Source organism: Oreochromis aureus, linkage group 17 (genome assembly GCF_013358895.1).
Source record: "Oreochromis aureus strain Israel breed Guangdong linkage group 17, ZZ_aureus, whole genome shotgun sequence".
In the NCBI taxonomy this organism is placed as follows: domain Eukaryota; kingdom Metazoa; phylum Chordata; class Actinopteri; order Cichliformes; family Cichlidae; genus Oreochromis; species Oreochromis aureus.
The window spans coordinates 13,673,922-13,698,753 of NC_052958.1; the positions used below are offsets into that span (position 1 = coordinate 13,673,922).

The 24,832-nt window shown below is 39.6% G+C and overlaps 1 protein-coding gene across 2 annotated transcripts; it reads left to right on the plus strand.

Moving 5' to 3' along the window:
- Nucleotides 1–540: 540 nt before the first annotated feature.
- Nucleotides 541–21,320, plus strand: dcn (decorin). Of its 2 annotated transcripts, XM_031758613.2 has the most exons (8): nucleotides 541–697; nucleotides 8,589–8,812; nucleotides 13,720–13,832; nucleotides 14,698–14,911; nucleotides 16,153–16,266; nucleotides 16,469–16,562; nucleotides 17,875–18,013; nucleotides 19,877–20,077. In XM_031758613.2, exons 2-8 carry the CDS (start codon nucleotides 8,608–8,610, stop codon nucleotides 20,075–20,077), a joined length of 1,080 nt encoding a protein of 359 aa, XP_031614473.1. In that variant the 5' UTR covers nucleotides 541–697; nucleotides 8,589–8,607. The 2 variants fall into 2 exon arrangements, with proteins under 2 accessions (XP_031614473.1, XP_039456800.1); XM_039600866.1 differs by lacking the exon at nucleotides 541–697 and having other exon boundaries at nucleotides 8,608–8,812; nucleotides 19,877–21,320.
- Nucleotides 21,321–24,832: the final 3,512 nt, after the last annotated feature.

A 24,832-nucleotide genomic window follows, 5' to 3' on the forward strand; every position in this document is an offset into this window, starting at 1 on the left:
GAGGTTTGTGTGTGTGTGTGTGTGTGTGTGTGTGTGTGTGTGTGTGTGTGTGTGTGTGTGTGTGTGTGTGTGTGTGTGTGTGTGTGTGTTTGTTTTTCCTGGAGGTAGTCGGTAGAGTTTGAATGAGAATGAATGACAGAGCGTGAAAGAGAGAGAAAAAGAGTTTGTGTGCAGTGTTCTCTGCTGAGCTCCACAGAGGACCTATCATTACCAGATGTCTCAGTAGTTTGCTTCCAGACGAATCCCTGCTCCTTTAATTCGACTCTGCGTCTTTCTCTTTCTATCTTCCCTTCTTTCTTCCTTTCTGTCTGCTCGCCCTCTTTTTCTCTCTCCTTTTTTTCCCTTCCTCCCTTCTCCATTCCCAGCTGTTTTTGGAGCACACGAGTACGAAGGAAGTTCTCCACCAATTGTTTCGGTCCTGAGAGGAGCTCCGCAGTTGGACCCCTCCCCCTTTCTGTCTCACTCCCCTTTCTCTCCTGCTACTCTTTTCCTCTCTCACCCTCTCTCTCTCCCTCTCTCTCTCTCCCCTCCCCTTGTTGTGACAGAGCACACCTGCTTGATCTTGGCTGCATGCGCTCCGAGTCCAATTACCCCATAGGCCCTCTCAGCCACTTCAGTCTCATCCCCCTACTCGACTGGATTTTGGGAGTCAAGCTCATCTCAACCACTCTCTTTGCCTAGCTTCCACTGAGAACAGGTAGGTTAATCTTTTAACTCTGATAAAGGATGAAAATCTGAGAATGAATGAGTGATCTTAGCTCAAGAACAACGACTTAGGTTTGGCTGTGAACAGATTTGTTTAGTTTGAGAATAGTTTTGAGATAACTCTTCAGATTTTTGTATCATTTAATGTCTTGCTTACACATATAGGGATAAATGAAGAACATCTCTTTATCTATTATATAAAACTGACATTATTTGCTGATGATGTTATTTTCTAAACATGTGTCTACATAGCAAAGTATGCCTCCTTTCATACTTTATTTTGCATCTGTGTGCATGTGTGTGTTGTATATATTCCAGATTTGTTGCCAAGCCTTGTTCCCACAGCACTCTTGGCTTTGTGATGAGACTCTAATCATTCCCAGTCCAATCTCCATACAGCTCTGAAAGCAGCAACTAGGGAAGGGGGTGTGGTAGTGCTGTTGATACCAGTACCTCGCTCGTCTGCCAAAAATGTATTATTTTGGCCCGTATTTGATCTCAAAGTATCCACCAGTGAGGACTGTGTGAAGTTCTCTCAGTTTACAGTTTTAACTTGCGTTTCTAATTTGTTGGTATTTGTGGCAACTGACCAGAGAAGTGTTTGGCCACTTATTTGTTGACTGTTTAGATGTAACCCATATGTCAGGGGATTATTCAAATGTGTTGTATTTTTACATGGCAATAGAATCAGATTTGCAATGCTTATGGAAGGATTTAAGAGAGGAGAAGGGGGGAAAACTTGGACTTTCTTTCTTCTTAACTTGGCTAATTCTTTTTGTCATTATTTGCTAACGTCAGTGGAAAAGATTCTGATTTGTTGCCTTCATTTTTCCCTCTCCCTCTCTCACTCTCTCTTTGTTTAGCTTTCTTTTTCTCTCTTTTTTCCGTTCCCTGTGGCGTATTGGCCAGTCTACAAGTAAATGAGTGGAGAAAAAACTTTGAAACAACAACAGTGAGGATTTCTTTGTGTTTATTCAGCCCATTACTGCATGTCAAGATGTTGATTGCAAAGGTTGTTTCTGGTGCTTCTCACACTTTCCATTTCAGTGACTCATTTCAGGCCATTTTAACCCCAATCCCTTATCTGTCTGCTCAGTGAGCCTGTTTCCTTTCAGTACGTACCTCCTCTGTCCGCCGTGGCATTTGCAACTGTGTTTTCACAGAAGCAGAGCAGCGCCCAAATTGCTAGGGGCAACTTAAAGTGAGAAGAGGAGATGAAAAAGGAGGCGATGAAAAAAAACCCTCTACCTGGCAACACACAGCACCATTAATCCTGTAATGGTACAGCTTCCTCTATCAAAGAGGTCTGAAGACTTCCCGGCAAGCCACCACACAACTCTGAGCTAACTCATTACATCCTTTTTTTGCCAGCAGGGAAAAAACTTAATAAGGCTCAGCTGCACTGAATGACACTGAATGGAATGGAGTAAAACTGGGGAAAACTTAGAAACAACACAGAGAGAAAAATGTCACTTAGAATAGAATCGAAGCCAAAAAGAGGCATACACATTGTGCTAAAATACACCCAGAGCAATAAACGTACTCCTCCAGATCATAGTTTCTTGAGCTAAGCAGCTGTTTAAAGTTTGAACCAGAACCCAGAAATACCAGATTTTAAACTAAAAGCGGGACGGCATTTTTTTCCATTTGGAATTCAGTTGTTTGGGTCAAAAAGAGGAAAAGAACAATGGAACTTGAATGGACATCAGCCTTAAAGTATTTTCCTCCTGTGTGTGTTGGAATACCAGAAAGTTCCACATGTCAGTCCTTCTGGCCAAAGTTAAGGGGTCAGACAGAGAAAGAAAATACCAAAAGCTATGAGAGAAAGGCTTGGGAAGGAAGGAAGAGAGCACAAAATGGGAGGAGGAGATGGAAAGAGAAGAAAGGTGGAGAAGGTTGGGCAGTTTGTCCACGTCTGTACAGCACAGACGTTTGATAATGGGACTGAGGCTGATGGCAGGTTGACAGCTCTTCACATGGAACAGCTGAAATGTGGTTTAACCACTCACTGGCTTTCTCATACTTTGATTCCAAACACCAGGCAAGGTTTTAAGACCCAAGAAGTTCTTTCAGTTATATTTTTTAGCCTGAAACTTTTAGTTTCTCTATGAAGAAACTGCTTTGAATCATAGTGGTGAAAAACCCTTGGGTTTTTCTTGGAGCCTAAAACATCCCATCATGCAGATATACACGGAAGGAAAGACTGATTTGGCTTTACTCATATTAATTTTAGAGAACTCGTTGGCTCTGACATTGTTTGTTGGCGGTGTCTGTACATATTTTCAGATGTGCATGTTCTCCCTCACAAAATCCCCCAAATATGTATCAGAAATTCGTTGACTGTAACGACCATTGACTTGTTGGGTAACTGCTGAATTAAACGTTCTCAGTAATTTTATCATAGTCATCAATCAAACATATGTGTTTGTGCAATCATGTGGGAGGGGGAAACACATTCATTTGCTGATAGGTTAAAGGGGCCACATGTGTTTTAAATGTCCTGTGGCCTTGTAAATACCTTCCAGTGATTCATGGCCTGCAGACAGACACTCTGCTAAGTCAGGAGCAGGCCTGTGGAGAGTTAAGAGCAGAGGAGCGAGGTAGCAGACAAGGGTCGAGAGTGGCAGTTAGCGTCTGCTTTATGGTGATTGGTTCATCATGGTTTGATTTGTTCAGATTAAAGCACTATGGTGTTTAAAGCTCGAATCTGTTTCTGTTCTGCTGTTGCACTTTGGTCGATCCTTCCTCTGGTATCTCATTGATTTTCTCAGCTCAGAAGTTTCAATGAAAGGCAGCAACAAAGAGGCGAAAGTGACATAGCATAGAAGGGAAAATTGCTTTACTCCCTCTTGCAGGCTCTGTTTCCTGTCTGGGATTCATTAGTAATGCTGAGGCCAGTTTTGGGGGAGAGTGGAGGGAGGGAAGGGAGATGAGACAAAAGTTGAAGACAGGAGAACTGACAAGGATGCCACCGCCACAGGAAATGTCAAACCCTTCCACCCCTCCCCCTTTTTTTTCATCAGACATGGACTGATGAATCCCAGGTTTCAGATACGTAAGAAAATATTGTTGAATGGTAACCTTATAGATTAAAGCTTTTCACAGCTGCCTGAGCTTTTCACTTTGCTATACCTAGTTTGATTCTTTGGCCAATGCTTTGAGACGCCTTTGATTATCACTGGAAGCCCTTTCAAAGTCTTTGGAAGTCATGAAACCATCAGTTGTCTCAGTGCAGTGAAATACGACGATTAAAAATTGCTACTACATCAGTATCTTGATCCAAGTGTGTTTTAAATCTCACTATAAAGCCAAACACATTTCTCAAGTTAGGTTCCAATGACTGGCTATATATCACTTCTGCACATGCTAATCTTTGTTTTACTGATGATGACATTTTTTGCAGCCCTGTTTCTCAAACATGCATTTGTTTTTAAAGTTCAAGTGTTTGCTTCATAGCTCAATAACAGGAAACCTTTTGTCTAGCAGCTTTTGCCAATTAGTTTCAGTCCACTTTTTGTCAACAAAGCCTTTCTCATTGTCACCTTCCAAGCTGGCATACAGCCACACCATCAACAATATTCGCCATGTTCCTCGAATAAAGCCACTCTGACCTGAAACATCAAACAGGGAGGTTTGGAAGATGGTTTAATGCGGTTACTATTTGTTCACACTTTCATGTAAAAAACATTTAATTTGAAATGTAATTTGGAGATTTTACAAACATGTAATTACTGAAAAAAAAATATTAAAGTTAGGGTTTTTTGTTTTGTTTTAATAGAAATAAAAGATGTTTTCTGCATTTTAGGAATAAAAAAAGATCAAATTTTCTAGTGTTATGTTTGTATCTCCAGCTTGGTGGTGTCCTCTGTAAAACTGGAAGTGATAAAGTGAATCACATTTATCCTGTAACAGAAAGTTGTATCTTCTTAGAGGGAATTAGAAATGCTAACACTGGTGTGATCTGGAGTTTTGCAGGGTCAAGTCATGTTCCTGCATGCTGTTCAGGGCTGACAGCCCTTCGGGTTGTTTGAGAAGCCATATTTCAGATTTGCAGGCCAATCCTTCGGGGCCTGTAGATGCATCTGAGCAGACTGGTAATTAAGGAACCAATGCCTGGGGTGAAGCAGGTTGAATTTTAACTTTTTCATTGTGTCTGTGAGTTTTTAGAGTAAACATTAATGCTTACAGAAATACTAGTCTATAAATTTCTACACCTCTCAATCCAAAAACGCCTAACTTAATAATGATAATACCACTTAAAGTTTATTCTGCAGCTATGGTTCCAATTTCTTAGTTAACGTCTCAAACAACAATCTCTGTCTGAAAAGCCTTTAGTTTTATTTTTCTTGGGTTTGTTTCAAATAATTTTACTCTCATCATCAGCAGCTCCTAAATCCGAATATAACTCATGAAGTAGTCAGCAGTAAGCTTTGTGTTTGCAGTAATGCTGCAGCGGTTAGAGGCTAACAGAGCTCAGTTTGAGATTGCTCTCATCTCGTTCTTCCTTTTGCATGTCTGGCTTCCATTAAAAGATCCTGAAGTGTTTATGGACATCGTCTGAAAGATTGATGGCAAGGAAACTGAAATTCTGCACCAGTGAGCATGTTCATGTATATCTAGTTATGTGTTTTTGGCCAGAGGTCAAAGCAGACAGATAAGGTTCAGTAGTCCTTGGTTATTTTTGCCCATTTCTGTTCTGTTCTGTTTAACAAACCTGGTTTTGCTGATTAATTTGAGTTTTCGGCCTCTAAAATGTGCCAGATGTCAGGAGTTTACAATATCAGTAGTTTACTGAAAAGATTGGCAAAGTGGCTTCAAATAGTTAAACTATAATGCTTTAGCAAATGAATTATCATGCAAAACAGGTCCATCCAATTTGACATAGATACTTTGTTATAGATACTGTGTCAACAGCACAACTTGATGTTGGTGATAGTTATTTTGGTAGCATATGATCTAGCATCTACTGGCTCATAATACTCATAATACTGGCCTAGGAGTGCCTTACATCCCAAAATCCAACAAAATTAAAGAACACTGCATTCAGTTCTGTAGACGAGGTTTTTTTTGGATTGAATTTTCTGCTTTGATTAGATATGAGAGCCTAACACAGCCAAGATTACGCAGCCCTTGGAAGACTGGAACAACTTGTCCTCTGGATCAGATGTATGCTGAGACCAGAGCTTTTTCATTCAACACATTCAAGTGAAGCAAATGCAACATGTTTTTAAAGCACAGAAAATTGAATCTGGACATTAAACACATGATCATGTGACACAATTCCAGTTTCTAATTTCCAGCCTGTAGAATCAGCTGCTTTGTTTTGGGGGGTTTTCAGGTTTTTGCACTTCATAGCAAAACAAGGAAAGTTAAGAGGCAGAGACGAACCTATCGAACTTGATTCCCCTCTGAATGGATGTGATTTCAAGCTTGGTCACACTGTATGCAAGCACTGTAACCGCTGGACTGAAGCTGTACAGTGTGTCAAAGCGGTGGCTGTTTTGTGGACAGAGACTATAATTACTGCTCATGTTGAGAGTCACTTTGACCCGTGATCCCCATGACCCAACATAACCTTAACCAGGATTTGCACTACGTCAGCACTCACTTTCTCTCCCATTCTTACAAACACGCTCTTAAAAGCTTACAAAATAGTTTAAGCAACAAATCTTGTATTTTCGTTGTGACATGCCTAATAATAGAGTAGAAAAAGTACTAAAGTGCAAAAAAACCCAATGTAGGCACACCTGTGTTAACACACATTAAAACAAACTTTTTGTTTCATCCACACTTGAGAAGACCTTAACATGAACCCAGTCACCAAAAAAAAAAACCCAATAAAATAAACATATGGGCCATTAACATCCTATGTGTGCTGAGAGGACATATAAGCCAACCTTGGTGTCCCTTTTAACCCTGGCCAGCTGATGGTTTTTGTTAAGTTTCATCATCCTGGTCATGATGCTCAGGTCAAGGTCGGCTGCAGACCAGCAGCTCCAAAATTGTTTGTTAGCAGCTGTGGCTCAAAAGCGCCCTTCAATTATTGTGGCACCACGAGGGAAGGAGGAACGTTTGGCTTTAAGCTTGACAAGCAGATTGCTGGGTCTTTGAGACTCTGCATGCATATGTGTGTGTGTGTGCGGTTATCTTTAGAAATAGAAGAAAAAAGGAAGTAGGATTCTCCCATCGACTCCACTTGTACTGTAGATATAGACCCATACAGAAGATGAAGTGTTCGACAAGCAAACGATCATTATAACTCATTAAATATGATATACAGCTGCAACCATGAAATTTCTTGTCATGCATCTTCTTTGAATTACTGTAAAATCCCAAGCAGCTGTTAGCTAAAATGGTTATGTAAAACAGAAACAGGTGCATATGAATATGAAACATGCTTAATGAAAAGGTAAAACTTAATGGAAAATGAGCCTGTGGAGGTAATCCAGGACTTCTTTGATGCTACATACTGGAACCAGAGTACTTGGTTCCCCTCATGGACGGGATATTAACAGTTTTGCTGGCAGTATCACAGAATGCATTAAATTTTGTGACCACGCTATCTCACCAAACAGGATTGCATTTTGATTTATGAACAATCCTTTGGTCATCGAAAGAAATGCTTAATGAAAAGATGCAAGTCTTCATGTCTAGGGATAGGGTGGAGCTGAAGGTTAAGCTGAGAAAATGCAAGCGCTCATAGAGGAGGAACGTGGAGGCCAAAGTCAGAAACTCAGAAACTCTGCCAAAGCACAACAGACAGACGACCAGTGGGCAGGCTGGAGAAAGCAAATGAATTAGTCTTGGGCCACTTGATGCTGCACATGAAAACATCTCTTGCTTCTCTGTAGTTTGCATATAGACCAAATCTGGTATATGCTGCAGAAAGCATACTCCCATCTAGATAGCAACACGATCACCTTCTTTGATTTTCCAAGTGAATTTATCATGAGAAGATACAGGAAATGTCAGTAGACTACCTGACAGGCAGGACTCAGTGTGAGATCTGGTAGTGCTCTGTCTGAATCGGTGATACAGTATGAAAGAGACTATATTGTCTCCTGTTCCTGTTCACCTTGTACACCTCATAATTTCAGCAAAGTTTTCAGTACAACCTACAGAAATACTGACAATTCTGCAGTGGTTTGCTGTATTGGTGATACAGGAGGAGAAGCACGGAGCATTACTGGATGTTTTTTCTAGAGTGGACTGGGAGGTATCATCGTGTGAATATGAAAGGCTACGTGGGCCATGCTTATGCTGGGATAGGATGTTGATGTGGTGTAGGTGTAAAAGTACCCAGGGATCCACATGGATAACACAAAGGCTCTATGTAAGAAGGGGATAAGTGGATAACTTTCTCTTACAGACTGAAACTTAGGTGCCAAAAGGACAGATAAAGGAAGTCTTTCATTTCATTTGTATTGTATATCTCATTCTTTAAATGTTAAGCCTTCTCTACTTCCGGCAGTAACAGTAGAAATGCAAACTTGACCAAGGCCACATAAATGCTGACACTTCGGCTGTAACATAATGTAAAAAAAATATTTTTAAAAAATGAAAATAAAAACATATTATTTTATATGATTGTTGTTTTTAACAGTATCTAATTAGGGAACCCTCAGTGGGATCACTCTCACTAATCTCTTTAAATTAAAGTGTTTAAACGTCTTGTCCATGCCCTCTACCCCTCACCTTACCTGTTCCTCTCTTGACTTCTACATTTCTTTTTCTTATAAACTGCATTCTTTTGTCTACTTTTGACTTATTGCAGCATTCAACAGCATTCAATTCGACAGAATTTGGTATTTTCAAAACTTATTTTCAAAACTAAATGACTATATTCAAAGTGTATCCACCCAAAACTTTCTGTGTCATTTCAGGCTCCTTACTATCAGCACTATGAGGTCTGCCTGTCTCTCTCTGCTCCTGGTCACCGCCTGCTGGGCTCTGCCCTTTCGCCAGTCTGGCTTCTTAGACTTCATGATGGAGGATGAGGGGTCAGGGGACCCTGTTATTGAGTCCCCATTGCCCCCAGTGACTGGAGGCCCTAAATGCCCCTTCAGATGCCAGTGCCACTTGCGTGTGATCCAGTGCTCTGACCTCGGTAAGGCAATACACTTCCCAGTGGTGGTTTATATGGTTGTGTAAACTTGTTTTCTAGCACTGATTAAACAAAATGAGAATTATCCATGGTTAAAGTCCAAAATCTACAAGTTTCAGTATATATGGACAAACAGAACTCCATCACCTGTAAAGATATGTTTTGCATGTTTCTTTTGGGTTTGCTTGAGCACAGCTAACATCTATTTTAGGGCCTAATTCCTAAAAATTTGTAAGAAGAAATGTATTTTTTGAATCATTAAGCTTCTTCTGTTTTCTTCATTCAGTCCTTCATTTGCAGTCCTGCTCTAGACTCAAAATGCCTGAGCTAGTTCCACTGTACCATTCATGGCATTACATTTTTTAACTCTTTCCCACTCAGACACCTACTAGGGGTAACCAAAGCTTCTCTTTTCTGATGTGAGAGGTTTCTGTCATATTTCAGGCCTGGTTCCAAAAAAAGATTGGGTGAGCATCAGGTAGTGAGGGTGATTTCTCCCTGTACAGTTCACTAGGGCTACCCTTGGAAAAACCTTGGAAGAATCTATTCTATTAGTCAGCAAACCACATCTTAATTTATATATATTGAGGTGTGAAAACTCATCATTAATACTGGGGAGATCACCAAATGTTCTTTATGGGGGAAGGAGTTAAGAGCCTGAAAGAAGTCACTTGCTTTTCCACCCAAACCCAAAGGGTCATTGCAAGGGTGTATTGTGTTACTCATGCACAGTCCTCCAGAGAACTTGACACCAGTTTTGATACATTAAATGCTTCCAGATGCTGCAAGTCGTATTTCATTTCCTGTAACAACAAGATTATCTTCTTTTTCTGGATAACAGTTTTTCTTTAATCGCAGCGGAGATTAAAGGTAAACCTGGACTTCATAAATATATTCTAGTACCTTAAATCAACCAAAAAGTGCTTCTATAAGTTTACATGGTTTATTTACCAAGGTTAGAACTACTATTAGTTGGGTTTTTTCATTCATCACAGTCACAACAATTTACTCAATAGTCATCTTCTTTGTTTGGACCTCATCTGCCCTGTTTGTCTAATCTCATGTATGGCATACACAAAAGGTTCAGTCATCTTTCAAAATCCACCACACAAAAGTCCCTGACCTCATTTATATTTGGTTATTACATAAAAGTGCTTGACTAGGCAGTTCGGTTTGACAATTCTTTGGCCCTGTTTTTGTTTGGAAAGTATGAGCTTCAAGGAGGAGGAGGACAGGGAGGAGTGTCACTACTTGAGGATACTAGGATGACGAGTAGACAGACATCGCTTAAACAAACAAAAGATGTTTCAGATTCTGGAAAAGAAGCATAAGGAGACGGGCAAACAAATACGAGCAGGTGACTCAAACGGTTAAATGACAGACAGGCAGTCACAAACACAGACGGTCAGAGAGACCAGTTCCATTATGTCATTACTCCAAGAGGGGCAGTGAGCAGCAGCACTTTCCCCAAAGATGGAACTCTAGTCTCCACTCTTGCATCAGCACTATTTTTCCAGATCCCCCATCTGCTCCGCAGATCTGCTGGCATGTCCACAATAGACATTCAAATGCTCAGATACACACACACACAGGAATAAACATTGCATGTGTTCGGACACACACAAGTCTGGCCATAAAATGTCTGAAAGAACTCAGAGATTTGGATTTTTCTCAGTGAGGCTGATTGCTGCTGGCACGATGACAGTTAAAACATTCAGGGGGAAAACCGGTGTAAGGGTCAAAAGTTGTGATTATATCTGTGAGAAAGAGGTTTTGCTGACAGGCTGCAGAACAGCTTTTCTTTTTCCATTACAAGTACTAAAATGGCGCAATCCCCCATTAAACCTGTAAAGCTAGATGTCTTTGAAAATAAATGACGGTATAAAGTGAGCAACCTGAGCATCACACCCTTCTGAACAACCCAAAAAAGTCCCAAACTTCCCAAGAGCCATTTGGTTCTGTGACAACTCATCCTTCCCAGAAACAGTTCCAGACAACGACAGGAAATTTCATAAATGGTGTCATTAATCCTTTGTAAGGCTCCAAATTAGTCCAGTCTACTCCGAAGCAATCATGCACTTGAGATTGTAATCACTTTGATTTAAAACTGAGTGATTAGTGAAGTGAGGACAAGACTCGAAGCCCAGTTTTTTCTTGCTTATTTCCCGATGGCTAACAGATGAAAACTGAGAAATGAAACATGGTATTCAGTTAATTTATGCTTGCTGAAATTTTAAACATATTTTAACATTAGACATTTGCTTTTGTGTAATGAGGCGTTTTTCTTTCAAGCTTTGCATTCGCAGTACATTTGACAGCTTGGCTACAGTTCATTAACCACATGAGGTTAAGGCTTAGAGAAAGATCAGAGACCCTCCAGTAACCACCTGTTTCTAGGGGAAAATGTTTATTCCCAAGCTAGTTGACCAAAACTTCCTTGTTTTGGAACTCGCTTTGGTCGCTAGTGTATCAGTGCACTCATAGTATGAATGGAGGTAATAAAGTTGTCTACTGGCCGGCTACTGTCCAAGCTGTAGTGAAACTGTGAAAACTAACCAGAAATGAAGACTGTTTGCCTTCAAAGTTAAAGCTGCAACTTTTGAAATGTTTTGGCTGCAGTGCCGAGGCTCAGATTTTATTTTTAAGGCAGCTAGGCAGCGAGTATTTGCAGACAAACATGAAAAACTACAGACAACCGTGCCAACTCATTTCACCCACGAGAAAGCCAGCAACCTTCAGGAATCACTACTAACCAGTCCAGGGATACAGATTTGTCCCTAGCAACCAGTGGTTGTATCACATACCAAAGGGCGGACAGCTCTCCAACAAAGAGTGCATGACATTACATGGGGAACATTAATTAAGCCAAACTTCGTGTCCAGAAAACAACGCATTTGTTGGGCCTTATGGAGTTCATATTCAGGTCATTTGTGGCTCAACTAGTTTGAATCACATCAGATTGCATGATTATTGCACAACGCCCTTTATCTTGGATGTTTTTGAGTTTCTTGCAAGATTTTTTTTTTTTATTTCCACACAAAAGACGTCAAATCATTATTCACACTCAAATAGAAAACATTAAGTTTTTAAGTGAAATATTTTGAAGGGGTGGTTTATACAGATTTTGACACTCCTATGATTAAAAAAATGAATCTGCAGATAAAACATGCCGTGTTTAACCATTTATTTTGTTGGATAGTCGGCACCACATGTTCCACCCATTTTTCTTCTAATACCCCAGTTACATGGAGTATTTATTAAGCTGTATTTGTCACCAGATAGTTGACTGTAAATTGTAATAAACAGTGTCTAGCTGAGGCAGATGACAGATGTTGGAAACTAGGTTAAGGCCATATTTTTCAGCAGTTGTCATTTGCCTGACATATTAATATATATGGCGTATTTTTTTGCTTCTATTAGAAACCACAAACACATCCACTTGAAAGTTTTTCCAGCTTGTCTTCCACAAAAGTGGTGCTTTTACAATAGAGGCATCAAAAAATGAGATTTAGGAAGCAGAGATATTTTGACTTTTTGCAAAAGAATAATAAAAGGTGCGTGTGTAAGACTAGAGGTATACAGTGCAGTGCTGTAATGATGACCACAAACTGGTGTGTTAATGTGTCGTGCACTGCCAAGTTGGAAAAGCTGACAGAAAAATAAACCTAGCAGGAAATAATGTTTGGGTGAGCCAAACAGAAGTAGTCACAAACTATTGAGCCAAAATTTGTCAAGACATATGTGTGGAGTGGAGAAACAGAGTGTAACCTTTTTTGTTAAACAGTTTATTCTATGCCTCTTCCTCTCAAATGTAAACTGCCCATTAGGAATCTCACCGTATGTTTTTTGTATCACCACAGAAGCATAAAAATCTCCTAGGTGTCTTCATTCAACTTTTTTGAAAACTGTCTTTTACATCAGATGCCTTTTTTTTATTTGCTCATGACGTGCCGTGCTAAAGTCCAAGCAAAATGATTTCATGTGACCTCAGTGTCCAGGTATGCGGTTGCATTAATGCCAAAGGAAATTTGTTTCAAGGTCCATTTCCACCGTGTGTGCCTCGCAGCACATCAAATAGTTTTTCTGTCCCTTTGGAATGTCTGTTCTTAAGATCTTAAAGCACCCAAAAAAATTCAAAGCACCGTCCTGCAATGTTACATATTCCCAAGTCAGTATGCGACAAACATCATGGAGAAGCTTTATTCGGTAAGACAGCAAGGCACAAAAACTTTACTCAGTCAGCCACAAACACACAACAGTTATCACATGTGGATTCGTAAGTTCAAAGGAGCTAAAATGAAATGTGTGAAATTGTGAAAAATTAGTTTTTCTTGGCTGTTCAAATTAAAAACAAATAATCGAAACAGCTACAAATGTCTTTGTTTATTGCTTTGAAAAAAACGAAATAAACTTTTCGAATCAACCACACTATCAAAGAAAAACTGAGTGATGCTCAAAAACTGTGTTTTTCACTATCAATCCTATTATTTTTACTGGATGATTTAAAAATCCACATGTGTTACATGACAAAAAAAATCCCAGGATGAAGACCAATAACTCAAAACACCAAATTCAAACATCTGCGTCCAAACTGTCTTTCCTGCAGCTCATGCTGAGCACACATTGCCTCTGGCAACAACACAAAGTTCCACAAATACACACTACACATTTTCACACAGTCGGACAAAGGCGGACAGAAACCAGGGAAGAAAAGCGAGTAACCATTTTGTATCCATTTCCTCTTGGGGTCAGAGCCTGGTTAACCTCTCAGCACCTGAACCACCACTGTCACCGCCTTACTTCAAACTCCACCATCCATCATTCGGATGGATTTATTGCACTTGTATGCTGCTGACTGTCATAACCACACATGCAGTTAATCAGGTTCTTATTGAAATCGCCTCCTTTAGGCCTGAAGGCCGTCCCTGAGGATATTCCAGATGACACCACCCTGCTGGACCTGCAGAACAACAAGATCACTGAGATCAAGGAAAATGACTTCAAGAACCTTAAAGGACTACACGTAAGAGATAATTCGCTTCCGTAGGGTCGCGTGCCCATGAACTATTTGTTATTCCCAATGTTATACAATGTCTGAAGTTATGTAACTATAAAACTCACCACAGCCGCCTTTCAACATGAAACCTTGATTATCCACATTGGGAAACATCTTGTATTAAATCAATTTTTTGATGTTGGATAGATCCTCCACCTCCATAAAGCACCACCTCCATTTCCCTATACAAATAGTAAAAACCAGGACTGCCCCTCTCACAGTCCCCCAGTGCATGGAAAGTATTATCCCTATAGGCCTCACAGCCTTACACCTCTGAACTCTCGTAGCTTTCCTTCTCGCAATAAATGCCTCAGTCTGACAGCCAGAGCTGTTTCCAATGTAATGTAACTGGCCTCACAAGGGGATTGGTCCACATACCACATATTGCTTCATGTCTGCTCCAAGAGAGGGCAACAGCAGGAGTGAGATTCCTCTAAAAAATGCATTAGGAATAACGCCCACCACCACAACATCTGCTGGGTTCAAAATATCTTTTGTTTTTGTTCCAGTTCTGTTTGGAAAGTACGATTTTTTTTCACAGTCCTATGGTGCATATAGCCATGAATGTTTCTCAGTGGAAAAACTAGAAGCCACCAAGGTGTAAAGTTTCAAATAAATGTTCAAATTCCATAATAAAAGAATATCAAACAGTGATCTGGATGTGAAACCCTGCTGCTGTATTTTCTACACTGAAATGTTGCAGTCAATGCCTTGAACTCATCATTTCATGCATTTTTTAATTAACTATAACACTGTTATAGACACTAGGCAACAATAATAACATTTTACAGTCAAGAATATCATCTTATTTCCCTTGTATTCCCTATAACAGGCTCTGATCCTCGTGAACAACAAACTCACTATCATCCACCCCAAGGCCTTCAGCCCTCTGACCAAGCTGCAGCGCCTGTACCTGTCAAAGAACTTGCTAAAGGAAATGCCCGCTAACATGCCAAAGAGCCTGCAGGAGCTTCGCATCCATGAGAATGAGATCACCAAGATTAAAAAGGCCTCCTTCCAGGGCATGTCCCATGTCATCGTCATGGGTATGAAAATTTACTGATGTAGTTACTACATTATATTTATAGATATTCTTTTGCTCTTCCCTCAAGTAATTACATACAGAGGAATAGCTAGCAGGTCTGATTTCCATTTGAAAAGAAGAAAACTTGCTCATGTAAACACATCCAGTATGCAGCTGGTGGCTTGACGGCTTCTGGGAAGGTTGATTTTATGTTTTTGTGTGTGATGATGTCCCCCAGACTTTGGTGACCTGTTAATGTATTCTGTTGTGTCTTAAAATACGACCCCCACTTCGTTTGCTGAAATGTACAGTTTACCCCCAAATCAAATGTGCATATTTGGGCAATGAGCTATACTGCTGTTTATCCATCTAGATTGTTTTGCTATGAGTTGATCCAAATTTTGGAGATAGTGTCTCCATTCTTCTGAATATTCTCTGCAGAAGGATCTGTGCTTTTCCCTTGGCTCGGCTGTAATGTTAGCTGATTGCACGCTTGTGCAACTTTCATACATGAAATTGCAAAGTTGTTCAGCATGGTGAAGCCTACAAGAAAGATAAGGCAGAGCCCCTAAACCGCACACCATCATACAAATGTAACAAAACTCCCTGTGTTCTCCTAAAATACTAACACATCTTCCCAATTTGGTGTGACTCTTTCCCAATCATATATGCAGAAAATGATGAGCTTACAGTTTTTATCGCTTAGAATTTGGTGTTTAGGTTCAATTATCAATTCTTCTGCTGTAATAATAACAATTTCAAACTTAAGTTGTTTGATTAAAATGTACTGGAACACTAAAAGGCAGGTGTTGTTTATCTTCACTACATTTGCAAGATTGAAGAGCTTTTTACTACTGAAATCTCCAAATCTGGGCAACTAACACCAAAACAAAAATGCCTAAATTCAATTTTGCTGTGAATTGTCCCATTAATTTCCTCCTCACTTTGATAACTCATATCTAACTCATAAAATTCCCTGTCCCACAAATAAAGTATCAGTGTGTCACTGATTAAACTAAAGCCAGTGTGTGGATTCAATCAGCTGAAATACAGTGAAAGTGTTATGAGAATGATGCTCCCTCTGTGACAAACCAGGAAATCTGGCATGGAGAAAGATGACTGTGCAAACAAAACTATTCTCTTGCCCAACAACAACAAAACTATTTCATAAGTCAGCCCTTGTTGTTCCCGTAACATATCCAGGGAGGAACATTTCTCTTTTTTTGTCATGTGTCCTCAATTCCATCTTTTTTTTTTTTTTAGAGCTTGGATCCAATCCTCTGAAAACTGCAGGAATTGAGGCCGGTGCTTTTGCTGACCTGAAAAGGGTATCTTACATTCGCATTGCAGACACTAACATCACAGAGGTCCCCAAAGGTATTGCTCTCATCTATTACCACAAATAACTCCTGGGTTTAGTGTAAAAAGAAAAGAAAGAAGGAATACTGCATATTCCTAGACTAGAAATATCCACTTCTTGCTTTTTTTCTGTCAAAGAAGATTGAAGAACTCGTAGAAGTTGCTACCACTTATTACCACTTGGTTTTTGATGTGCATCTATTGTCTTGTGGGTTCACAGGTCTGCCCAGCTCTCTCTCTGAGCTTCACCTGGATGGAAACAAAATCACCAAGCTGACAGCTGATAGGCTCAAAGGCATGAAGAACCTGGCAAAGTAATATGAATATGTTTATCATTTTAAACTGTGATTTCCTTTGCATTTTGAGCTTTAAAATGAGTGCAGGTGGGACCACTTCTTCGATCCAGTATTAACCACTTGCAACTGCATGGCTGCGAGTAGTTGTAACACACTGGTTTAATGCTTTATGCTTAGAAAAAAGGAGAAAAACATGACTATCCAGAGTCCTAAATTTAAAAAAAAATGCAGATGCCCAAATGGATTCAAGAGTAGAGCACTGGCACATATTTATGTGTAAGAGGGAAAAAGTTTATTGTGGGGTTTGTAATTGAATGATAATTAAGCTGAGGGTGCCTGCAGTCGCTTGCAGACAGGCTGGAGTGCAGTCAGAAGGGAGCCGAGTGAGTGGGGCACTCACTCTCCTATGGTTTGGAGTTGGTTGAGTTTTGCAGAGCTAGGTTTTTCTGCAACACATAAAGAAGAACAGTCTGGGGAGGTTCACTGGAGACTGAAGTAAGCCTCTTAAGACAAGCACTTTTTTCCATTAATCCTAAGTCATCTGAATTTGTCAGCTTCAGATCTGAGTGTGCACATTTTGTCACATTTCTCACATTTCTCTGCAGTCACTTTTGCATCATTGCCCCTCCCTTTAGGCAGCTTTTTTCTGATTGGTTGCCACTCACAAATAGAAGGTTTGAACAGCTGGTGGGCGTGGCTCCTGTGAGTGCAGCTCTGTTCCTGACATGAGTACTACATCAAGAATATCTGCTATCCCTGATATCATACAGAGCTACCAGACATTTGTAGAGCAGGCTGAGGTCTAAGCTTGTGGCTCATAATTTATGAAAATGTACCTTTCTGAATGAGTTACCTTTTTGAATTGTGTTTCCACTCTTTGGTTTGGCTTGTTGACCTGGAAAACTAGCTGCAGTGTTACTGTTTAAGCAATTTTCTGTCTAGCAAAACCTAAAGCCTAAACAGTGGTTTCTGGATAATCAAAATAAATGGTTTGCTCATAAATTTGAATAGAACGTGTTTATAAGATCACTGCTCAGATTATGCCAGGGATGGCATACCAAACCAGAACAAAGAACGCTTTGATGCAGACGTTGAGTGAAGAGGAGCATAAGATGCTTTTTGTTTTCCATTCTCTCATAATGAAGTAATTGAGTGGGAGATTCTGGGCTCTGCAGCAGGTGTGGATATTTTCCTGTGTGCGCATTTCCTCTGGTAAATCTCTCTCACTTCCTTTCAGCTCATTTTATTAGCTGTTGAGGACTTTGGAGTGAATGTCACTGGCTTAGTTTGCAATTTACTACTTTTTTCTACTTCCTGATTTTTCTTGCAGGCTGGGTCTGAGTTACAATCAGATCAGCTCTGTGGAAAACGGCACATTGGCTAACGCACCCCACCTGCGAGAGCTGCACCTTGACAACAATGCTCTGACCAGCGTTCCTCCTGGCCTGCCCGACCATAAGTACATCCAGGTACATACTCATCTGATTAACGTTAGGATTATGGCACTTTTTGTGTTAACAATCCAGTTTTCAATACTGTCAAAGGAAAAAACCTTAGAGAAGCAAGAAACACAAACTCAATTTATGGCATGTACATGGGCGAGGCTTACTGCGTGGCAAGACACAGGCAAGTCGCGCAGAGCCTCAGTCCGTTCTTTATTTTATAGCAGAGAATAGATTACACAGCATCTCTAGGTGGAGCATACGTAATAGAAAAACATCTCTAGATATGGTTATCGCATGAGTGGCCGTTATCCATAAGACAAGAGGAACTAGTATCTTTTGTCATATCAGCTTCAGGTTGGAACTGTCTCTGCCTGAGAGTGTGTTACTTTGTAACTTCCTCACGCATGCTTCTGTTCCTTAATCTGTAGTTTGCAGGCACATCATGTTCTCACAAGAAATTATACTTAAGCAAAATAAAAGTTATCAAAGTAAGTAAATGTAAAAATCTCTTAACAAATACACATCTTAATCAAAGGAAGGTTGTTATTGCAACCACTTATTTCCAGCACTGTAGTTGTGTTTCTCATTTTCTTATGGTTTGATCACACACAGCTCCTTTTCTCTGATGTAAACCATGCTGAAAAAGTTTACTTTGCTGCATTTTTTCATTTGGGTTGTTTAGATTAACAATGCTCGATTACAAGTCAGCCAAGACTTTCATAACTCAAGTCATATGGATTCATTTTTTGTTTGTTTATTGACTGTTGGTAGCATACACTGATACAGATCTGGAAAGTAGGGGGAAAGTAGACGGGCCATTTAACGTTTAGTTTGGCACTTTGATATGTCAAACAGTGGAACTACTGCTTCAATCTTATCTCAGAAGGCTCCTTCATGTAAGGTAATTCCCTGAATTTCTCAATAGATCAAAACGTATTAGATTACAAAATACCTTTTTCTGTGAATGTTGTCAAGAGCAAACATCCCAGACTTTTGGAAGAAATGAACCAGATTGTTGATATAACTTTCAAAATTTGCAAACTATGCACAGTCTGCACAAATCTTTTAATTCCAGCACAGATTGGGACATTCTCTGAGTCAAAAAGGATATTGTGTGATTCATCTGCAATTCCTGTTCCTGGACATCCCACGCAAGTCTGTGGAGAGCCTAAAGTAGCATGGCAATAATTAAATGACAATCAGATACAGTATGAGAAGAAGAAACTTGCAGAGGCAGCAGCAACTGTAAGCATGCTGGAGCACATTAAATAGCACACCCTCTATGAGATTTACCAATAGAATGAGCAGATATGTATCAGCCGATGTGGACTGATAGAAGTTGCATAACAGAAGGTTTTATTGCAACTGTAAGAATATCTACACTGCAATATTTAGGATGTTTTTTACATAAAGAAACAAAGAAAGGTGGACAACAATATTGTTTTTAGTGAAACCAGATGTTTAGAAAAGGTACCACATACAAAGAAATTATTTATAGAAGTCTCTTTCATGCTTTTTGTTCTGTCTTTTGACTTTTCCATTGTATATGATGACATATTTAGCACGGTGACTCTGAATTCTGTAATTAACATTATATTGTTATGCCACTTTCCCGCCTTTGCTCCTAGAGCCTAGCAGCTTTGTCATTTTCCTGAGTTCTCCATATTTTTCACACACCACTTGATTATCATGTATGCAGGCCTTTTCTCCACTGTTTTTAGTTAAACATTCTGAAGAGAGAAGGAAAATCAGCCTGGCTTGGTTGTTGCTATCATTCATTTTGAGACATATTATTTTCCTCTTAATCTGCTTTATTCTGGAAAAGCCAAATTATTGCCATGCACGTTCGGTGACCGAATGTTGTTATTATTTTAATCCCTGCTCTAGGTGGTCTACCTTCATGCCAACAAGATTGCTGCTGTGGGAACAGAGGACTTCTGTCCTCCCGGCTTCAACACCAAGAAGGCCATGTACTCTGGCATCAGCCTGTTCAGCAACCCCGTCCCTTACTGGGAAGTTCAGCCAGTCACCTTCCGCTGTGTCTTTGACCGCTCCGCTATCCAGCTCGGCAACTACAGGAAGAAGTAGAGCGTCCTACATGCCACTGCAACGAAGTGTGTGTTTGTAAATGAGTGTGTGAGAGTTTTGTATGTGTGAGTGTCTGACAACAGCCCCACAACACTGACTCCCTACCAACACTGCCTTTCCACAAATGATGATACAGTTAATTCGCATACTCATTTCAAAACTCTGTGGACCTCAAATACAACATATCAGATTCAATATTCTGCTTCAAGGTTTGTGCAACGATAGTACCCACAGCTTACTGCAAATACTAGCACACTACGGTGACGCTCTCGTGCACAGGGCACATCATTCACGGGACCAGTTACGCAAGCATTAACATTGCATATATGTTCACATACGTGCTGTAACATATTAATGTGTATAATATGTGCAATTTATTCAGTGGACAACAAATTAAAAGATGAATCCAAACCAAAAAACAACAACAAAAAAATCTCACTCAGTGGAAATCTCAATTTAATCACCTTTTAGACCTTTAGCATTGTATGAATTAGCTGGCCTGTAGAGCAGGCAGCAATGGGTTAACTTGTGATTTACAATACCTTTAACAACCGGTATACTAGAATGTAGTAGATATTGCCTGTGTACTAGAAATAGAATTCAAAGTGTAACATTACCAAGCTGCAGTTCAAGAACACAGAGTGTCTATTTGTATTGTACTCAATCCAAGTAGAGCTAAAAGCAGCAGTGATTTCATTCGCTTTGTGATATCTTGTGCTTCCTTCCATGTTGCTTTAGCTCTGGATCTTTTTATATATTTCTCCGTCACATTCCATCTCCTGTTCTGCTCCAAGTGTGTGCTTCCCATAAAACAAGGTGAAAATAGCTTGTTAAATGTAGAATAAATCATATATGTTTTAAACAGAAGCCATGCCCAAAGATTTATATGCATGCTCTTAATTTTTCCTTTCAACTTGAACCTGATGCTTTCTTTATTGTCGTGTTAATGCGTTTATGTATCTACTTCATGTTTACCTTCCCTTTATTTTTATTTTTTATTCTTTTTGTTGGAAGTTGGAGGGTCTATGTAGACTGGCATGCCCACAGCAACCATATTGGTGTGAATGTTGTATGTATAGATGCTGTATATAAATGCTGTATAAAAACCTCTCATTGCTTAAATGCACAAGCACTTACCATAGCTCAGACTTAATATATCAGCAACAAACGTGTTCCTCTTTTTTTCGGAGCAGGCGCTCCAGCTAAGTTGTCATGAACAAAATAAAAATACTAGTGGAAACAGTAGCAGTTTTTAATGGTTACAACGACCAGAATTAGCATTATTATCTTTGGTGTGAATGGAGAGTTAGCTCCAAGGTCACTGGATAGCACAAATGATCAAGAGGACGTACTAAACATGAGAAATCTTCACTTACATAGAACATAAATTCACATCAAATCTGAATGCTAACAGGAGGCATGTCATTGAGAGAGAACCTTGGCAAAGACTGGAAATGTGCAATGAAAGCGCGATGAGTTATCAAATGAAAAACACGTGCACCCAAACACTAAAAGTTTCAATTTCATTATTTCAGCTGACTGCATTTCAGAATAAAACCAGACTAATAAGCGATCTAGGTTTAACTATATTTCACTTTCGATTATTTAAAAGTCATCGATCGCTTTCACTTTTATCACAGCCTTTATCTGCTCGCGCTAAACATCAATGCTTTCTTGCCATCTGGCAACAGTAAGTGAGTCACACCATCAAAACTGTACTTCTGTACAGTTTTAATTATTTTAATTATAGCATACAGGCCTGCAAGAGCTCAACATATGATGACAGCATCAGGTGGGTTTTAGTGACTTATTACATCAAATTAAAACAGCCCTTTTCATTAAAACAGTGATTTTGAACTGTTAAGTATACTGTGTTACTCACTGGTACAATATATTACCAGTGGGGTATGTAATTTTCTACATTTACTTATGCTATGTATGGTTCTGGGGGTTGAACACATTCTCAACAAGACACTTTGAGCAGATCATCAGTCGACTGTTGCACTATTCACATGTATGCTGCAAATGTTGCGTGCAGGGTGCACCCAGCCTCTTGCCCTATTACAGCAGGGATGGGTTAAAAATCCAAATTGCAAATACAAGACAGTGCAATCACCATAAAGTCTCCTGTGCGGTGTGTTTGATTCTTCAGAGGAAACCAGAACTCAGACACAAACACATCATGTACACTTCACACAGGTTACCAGGTTTGATAACGGAGCTCTATAATCACCATCACACAACATCCAGATCCCAAGGTGAGTGAAAACACTGTGGTGAAGGCTGTGAAGAGCCTTAAAAATCTAACTTATGGTAGATTAATTTGCTTCGAGCTACCCCAGCAGGCTCTAATTCATTTTGATGGGTTTTGTGGTCCGGGATGAAAAAAACAGTATTTGCAGAAGAAACATTTCTGGCCTGTGAGCCATCGGAGATTTATAGTCCTGGAGTCATTTGGGAGACTTTAATGGGAATATTTAGGTTGAAGAAAAAAGAAACTGGCCTCCCATGAGATATATAGTGGTTAAAATTCCTGACTCCAAAAAAGGCTGTGACAAGAAGTTTTTTTCTTTTTTATTATATAGTACAATATCTTATTTAATTCAAAAGTGTGGTTTTATCATTATTTTTTGGCTTTTTTGAGCATTTTTCTTGTTCCTATTACACACCCTCAATTCATTCAATTCAATATTGCTTTTTTCTTTGTTAGGTATAGACAGTACAACTATCATAGCATTAACAGCCTGCCTTTTTTTTATGATCAACACAGTGCAAAACGTCTCGCATCTTTTCCATTCAAACAGCTGTCACTATCATACCCAGTAACATAACTAGTAAATTAAATTAAACCAGAGAAGGCCTTTAGATCATCGGATATATTGCAACATATATACTGCTGTATTCCAGATCTTCTTTTTTTTTTTAACTAATCCACCTTGCAGTCATGTGTATCAGTGGAAAGTCATACATCTGTTACAATCAAGCCAAAAAAGTCGTTTAGCCTGCCTTTACACTAGGACTATGTATTTTAAAGGCAATTCTGAGGACATACATGGGAAATTAGCAACAGCAACAAATGCAGTGATCCCTTTCATTGGATACTTGTTAAGCAAACACTTACATCTGTCCATGTAAAATAAACACTGAGTGAAATGTATTCAATGACTGAATGAATATGTTAGAACAGAAAAAAATATATAATTGACTTATTGAAGTAGAATGAAACATATAACTCAAGAAACACAATAAACACAATTTTGTTGTACAATGACAATAAAAGGCTATTCTAATCTAGTCTTCTATTCTAAAACACCAGACACTATTTAACCTGATGAGTTATTCAGTTTTCATGAGATCATCCAGTCATGAAAATGTTTGGGGTTTTATAATAATTTCACTTGGTAAAATAAATTAAAAACATGTTATGAAAAGCAAAGTATTAACGAGTTGCCAAAAGCTCAGAACTCTCTGCCTCTGATATGACTTGGTTCTTCTATTTTCTTTAGACAAGGACAGAAAGCATCAGTGTTTGAGCTCTGGCGCTCATCCCAGGACCTCAGAGCGGGTTCAGCTTGACAACATGAATGCTCTTCAATCTGTTGCCCCCATGTGGTGGCTATCGGTAGAGCACTTTCTATTTTCCATCCGCCTTTCTCCCTCAGTCTCACACACACACACACACACACACACACACACACACACACACACAGACACATGCCAGAGCAGCATGCAACTTGATCTTCTGCACAGTCGTCTATCTTCTCGTTGCCAGGACTTGTGTGTGTTTAGGCGTGTGTGTCTGGTGCTTTACTTCATGTGCTGGAGAACTTGAGAAGCACTAGTTGGGCCGTGTGCATGCACAGATCACACTGATCGCTAAGAATAAGTGTCTAGTGTTATGCAACTGAAGTAGCCTGAGCCCTTCACCATGTTATGAGAGGAGAGTCGTGAGATCCTGCTGAGAAGCAGATGTGCCAATGATCCATGCAGATGTTTGCTTGAAACTACATTTATCAAATGCAGCTTATAGAAAAAACCCTGAGCTTATATCTGTCTGACTATCTGCAATGTGGTATTCTCCTTAATCTACCTATCAACACCTTAACAATGTGTTAAACCCTGTTATTACTGCACGGGGTATTTTACATGAAATGTGCCTAAATTGGTCTACTTTACACTAAATCCTTTAATTTAGGGATTTATAGAAAATTAAGGCATGTTTGTGTGTTACAAATAGACGCGCAAAGGTCTGTTTTGTTAAGTAGATCCTCTCATCTAATTTTGTTGCCGGGTCACTCTTGGAGCACATGTCAGCCCATGAGACACCAGGTGAGAGAATCACTCGGGCTGCCAGGGATGAGTCTCTCTGTGTTAAGCACAGCCACATGACCACATGGTAGGAACAGAAGGTGGTGTCTGAGTGCTGTCTGAGACTTTATTAGAAGCTTCTATGTGTCGGTGCCAAGAAGTCCAAAAATATCCTGTTTGCTAATATGCTTGCTTGGATCTCCATCCGTGTACCTGGCAGTGCATGTGCATATGTGTGTTACTTTGTTCAGTATTCTCTTATTTTCCTATGCCCCCTTATTTATATGCAACTATCTGTCTGAGTGTGCTGTTGATCAGAAATAACGTCTAACGTTAACTAATGCAAATCTGTTGATTAAAAAAAAGAGAATAATGTGTAATGTTTTGTATACAGAAAAAAGGTTAGTTTAGATGAAGTAAAATTGTGCAGACTATATTATATGATGC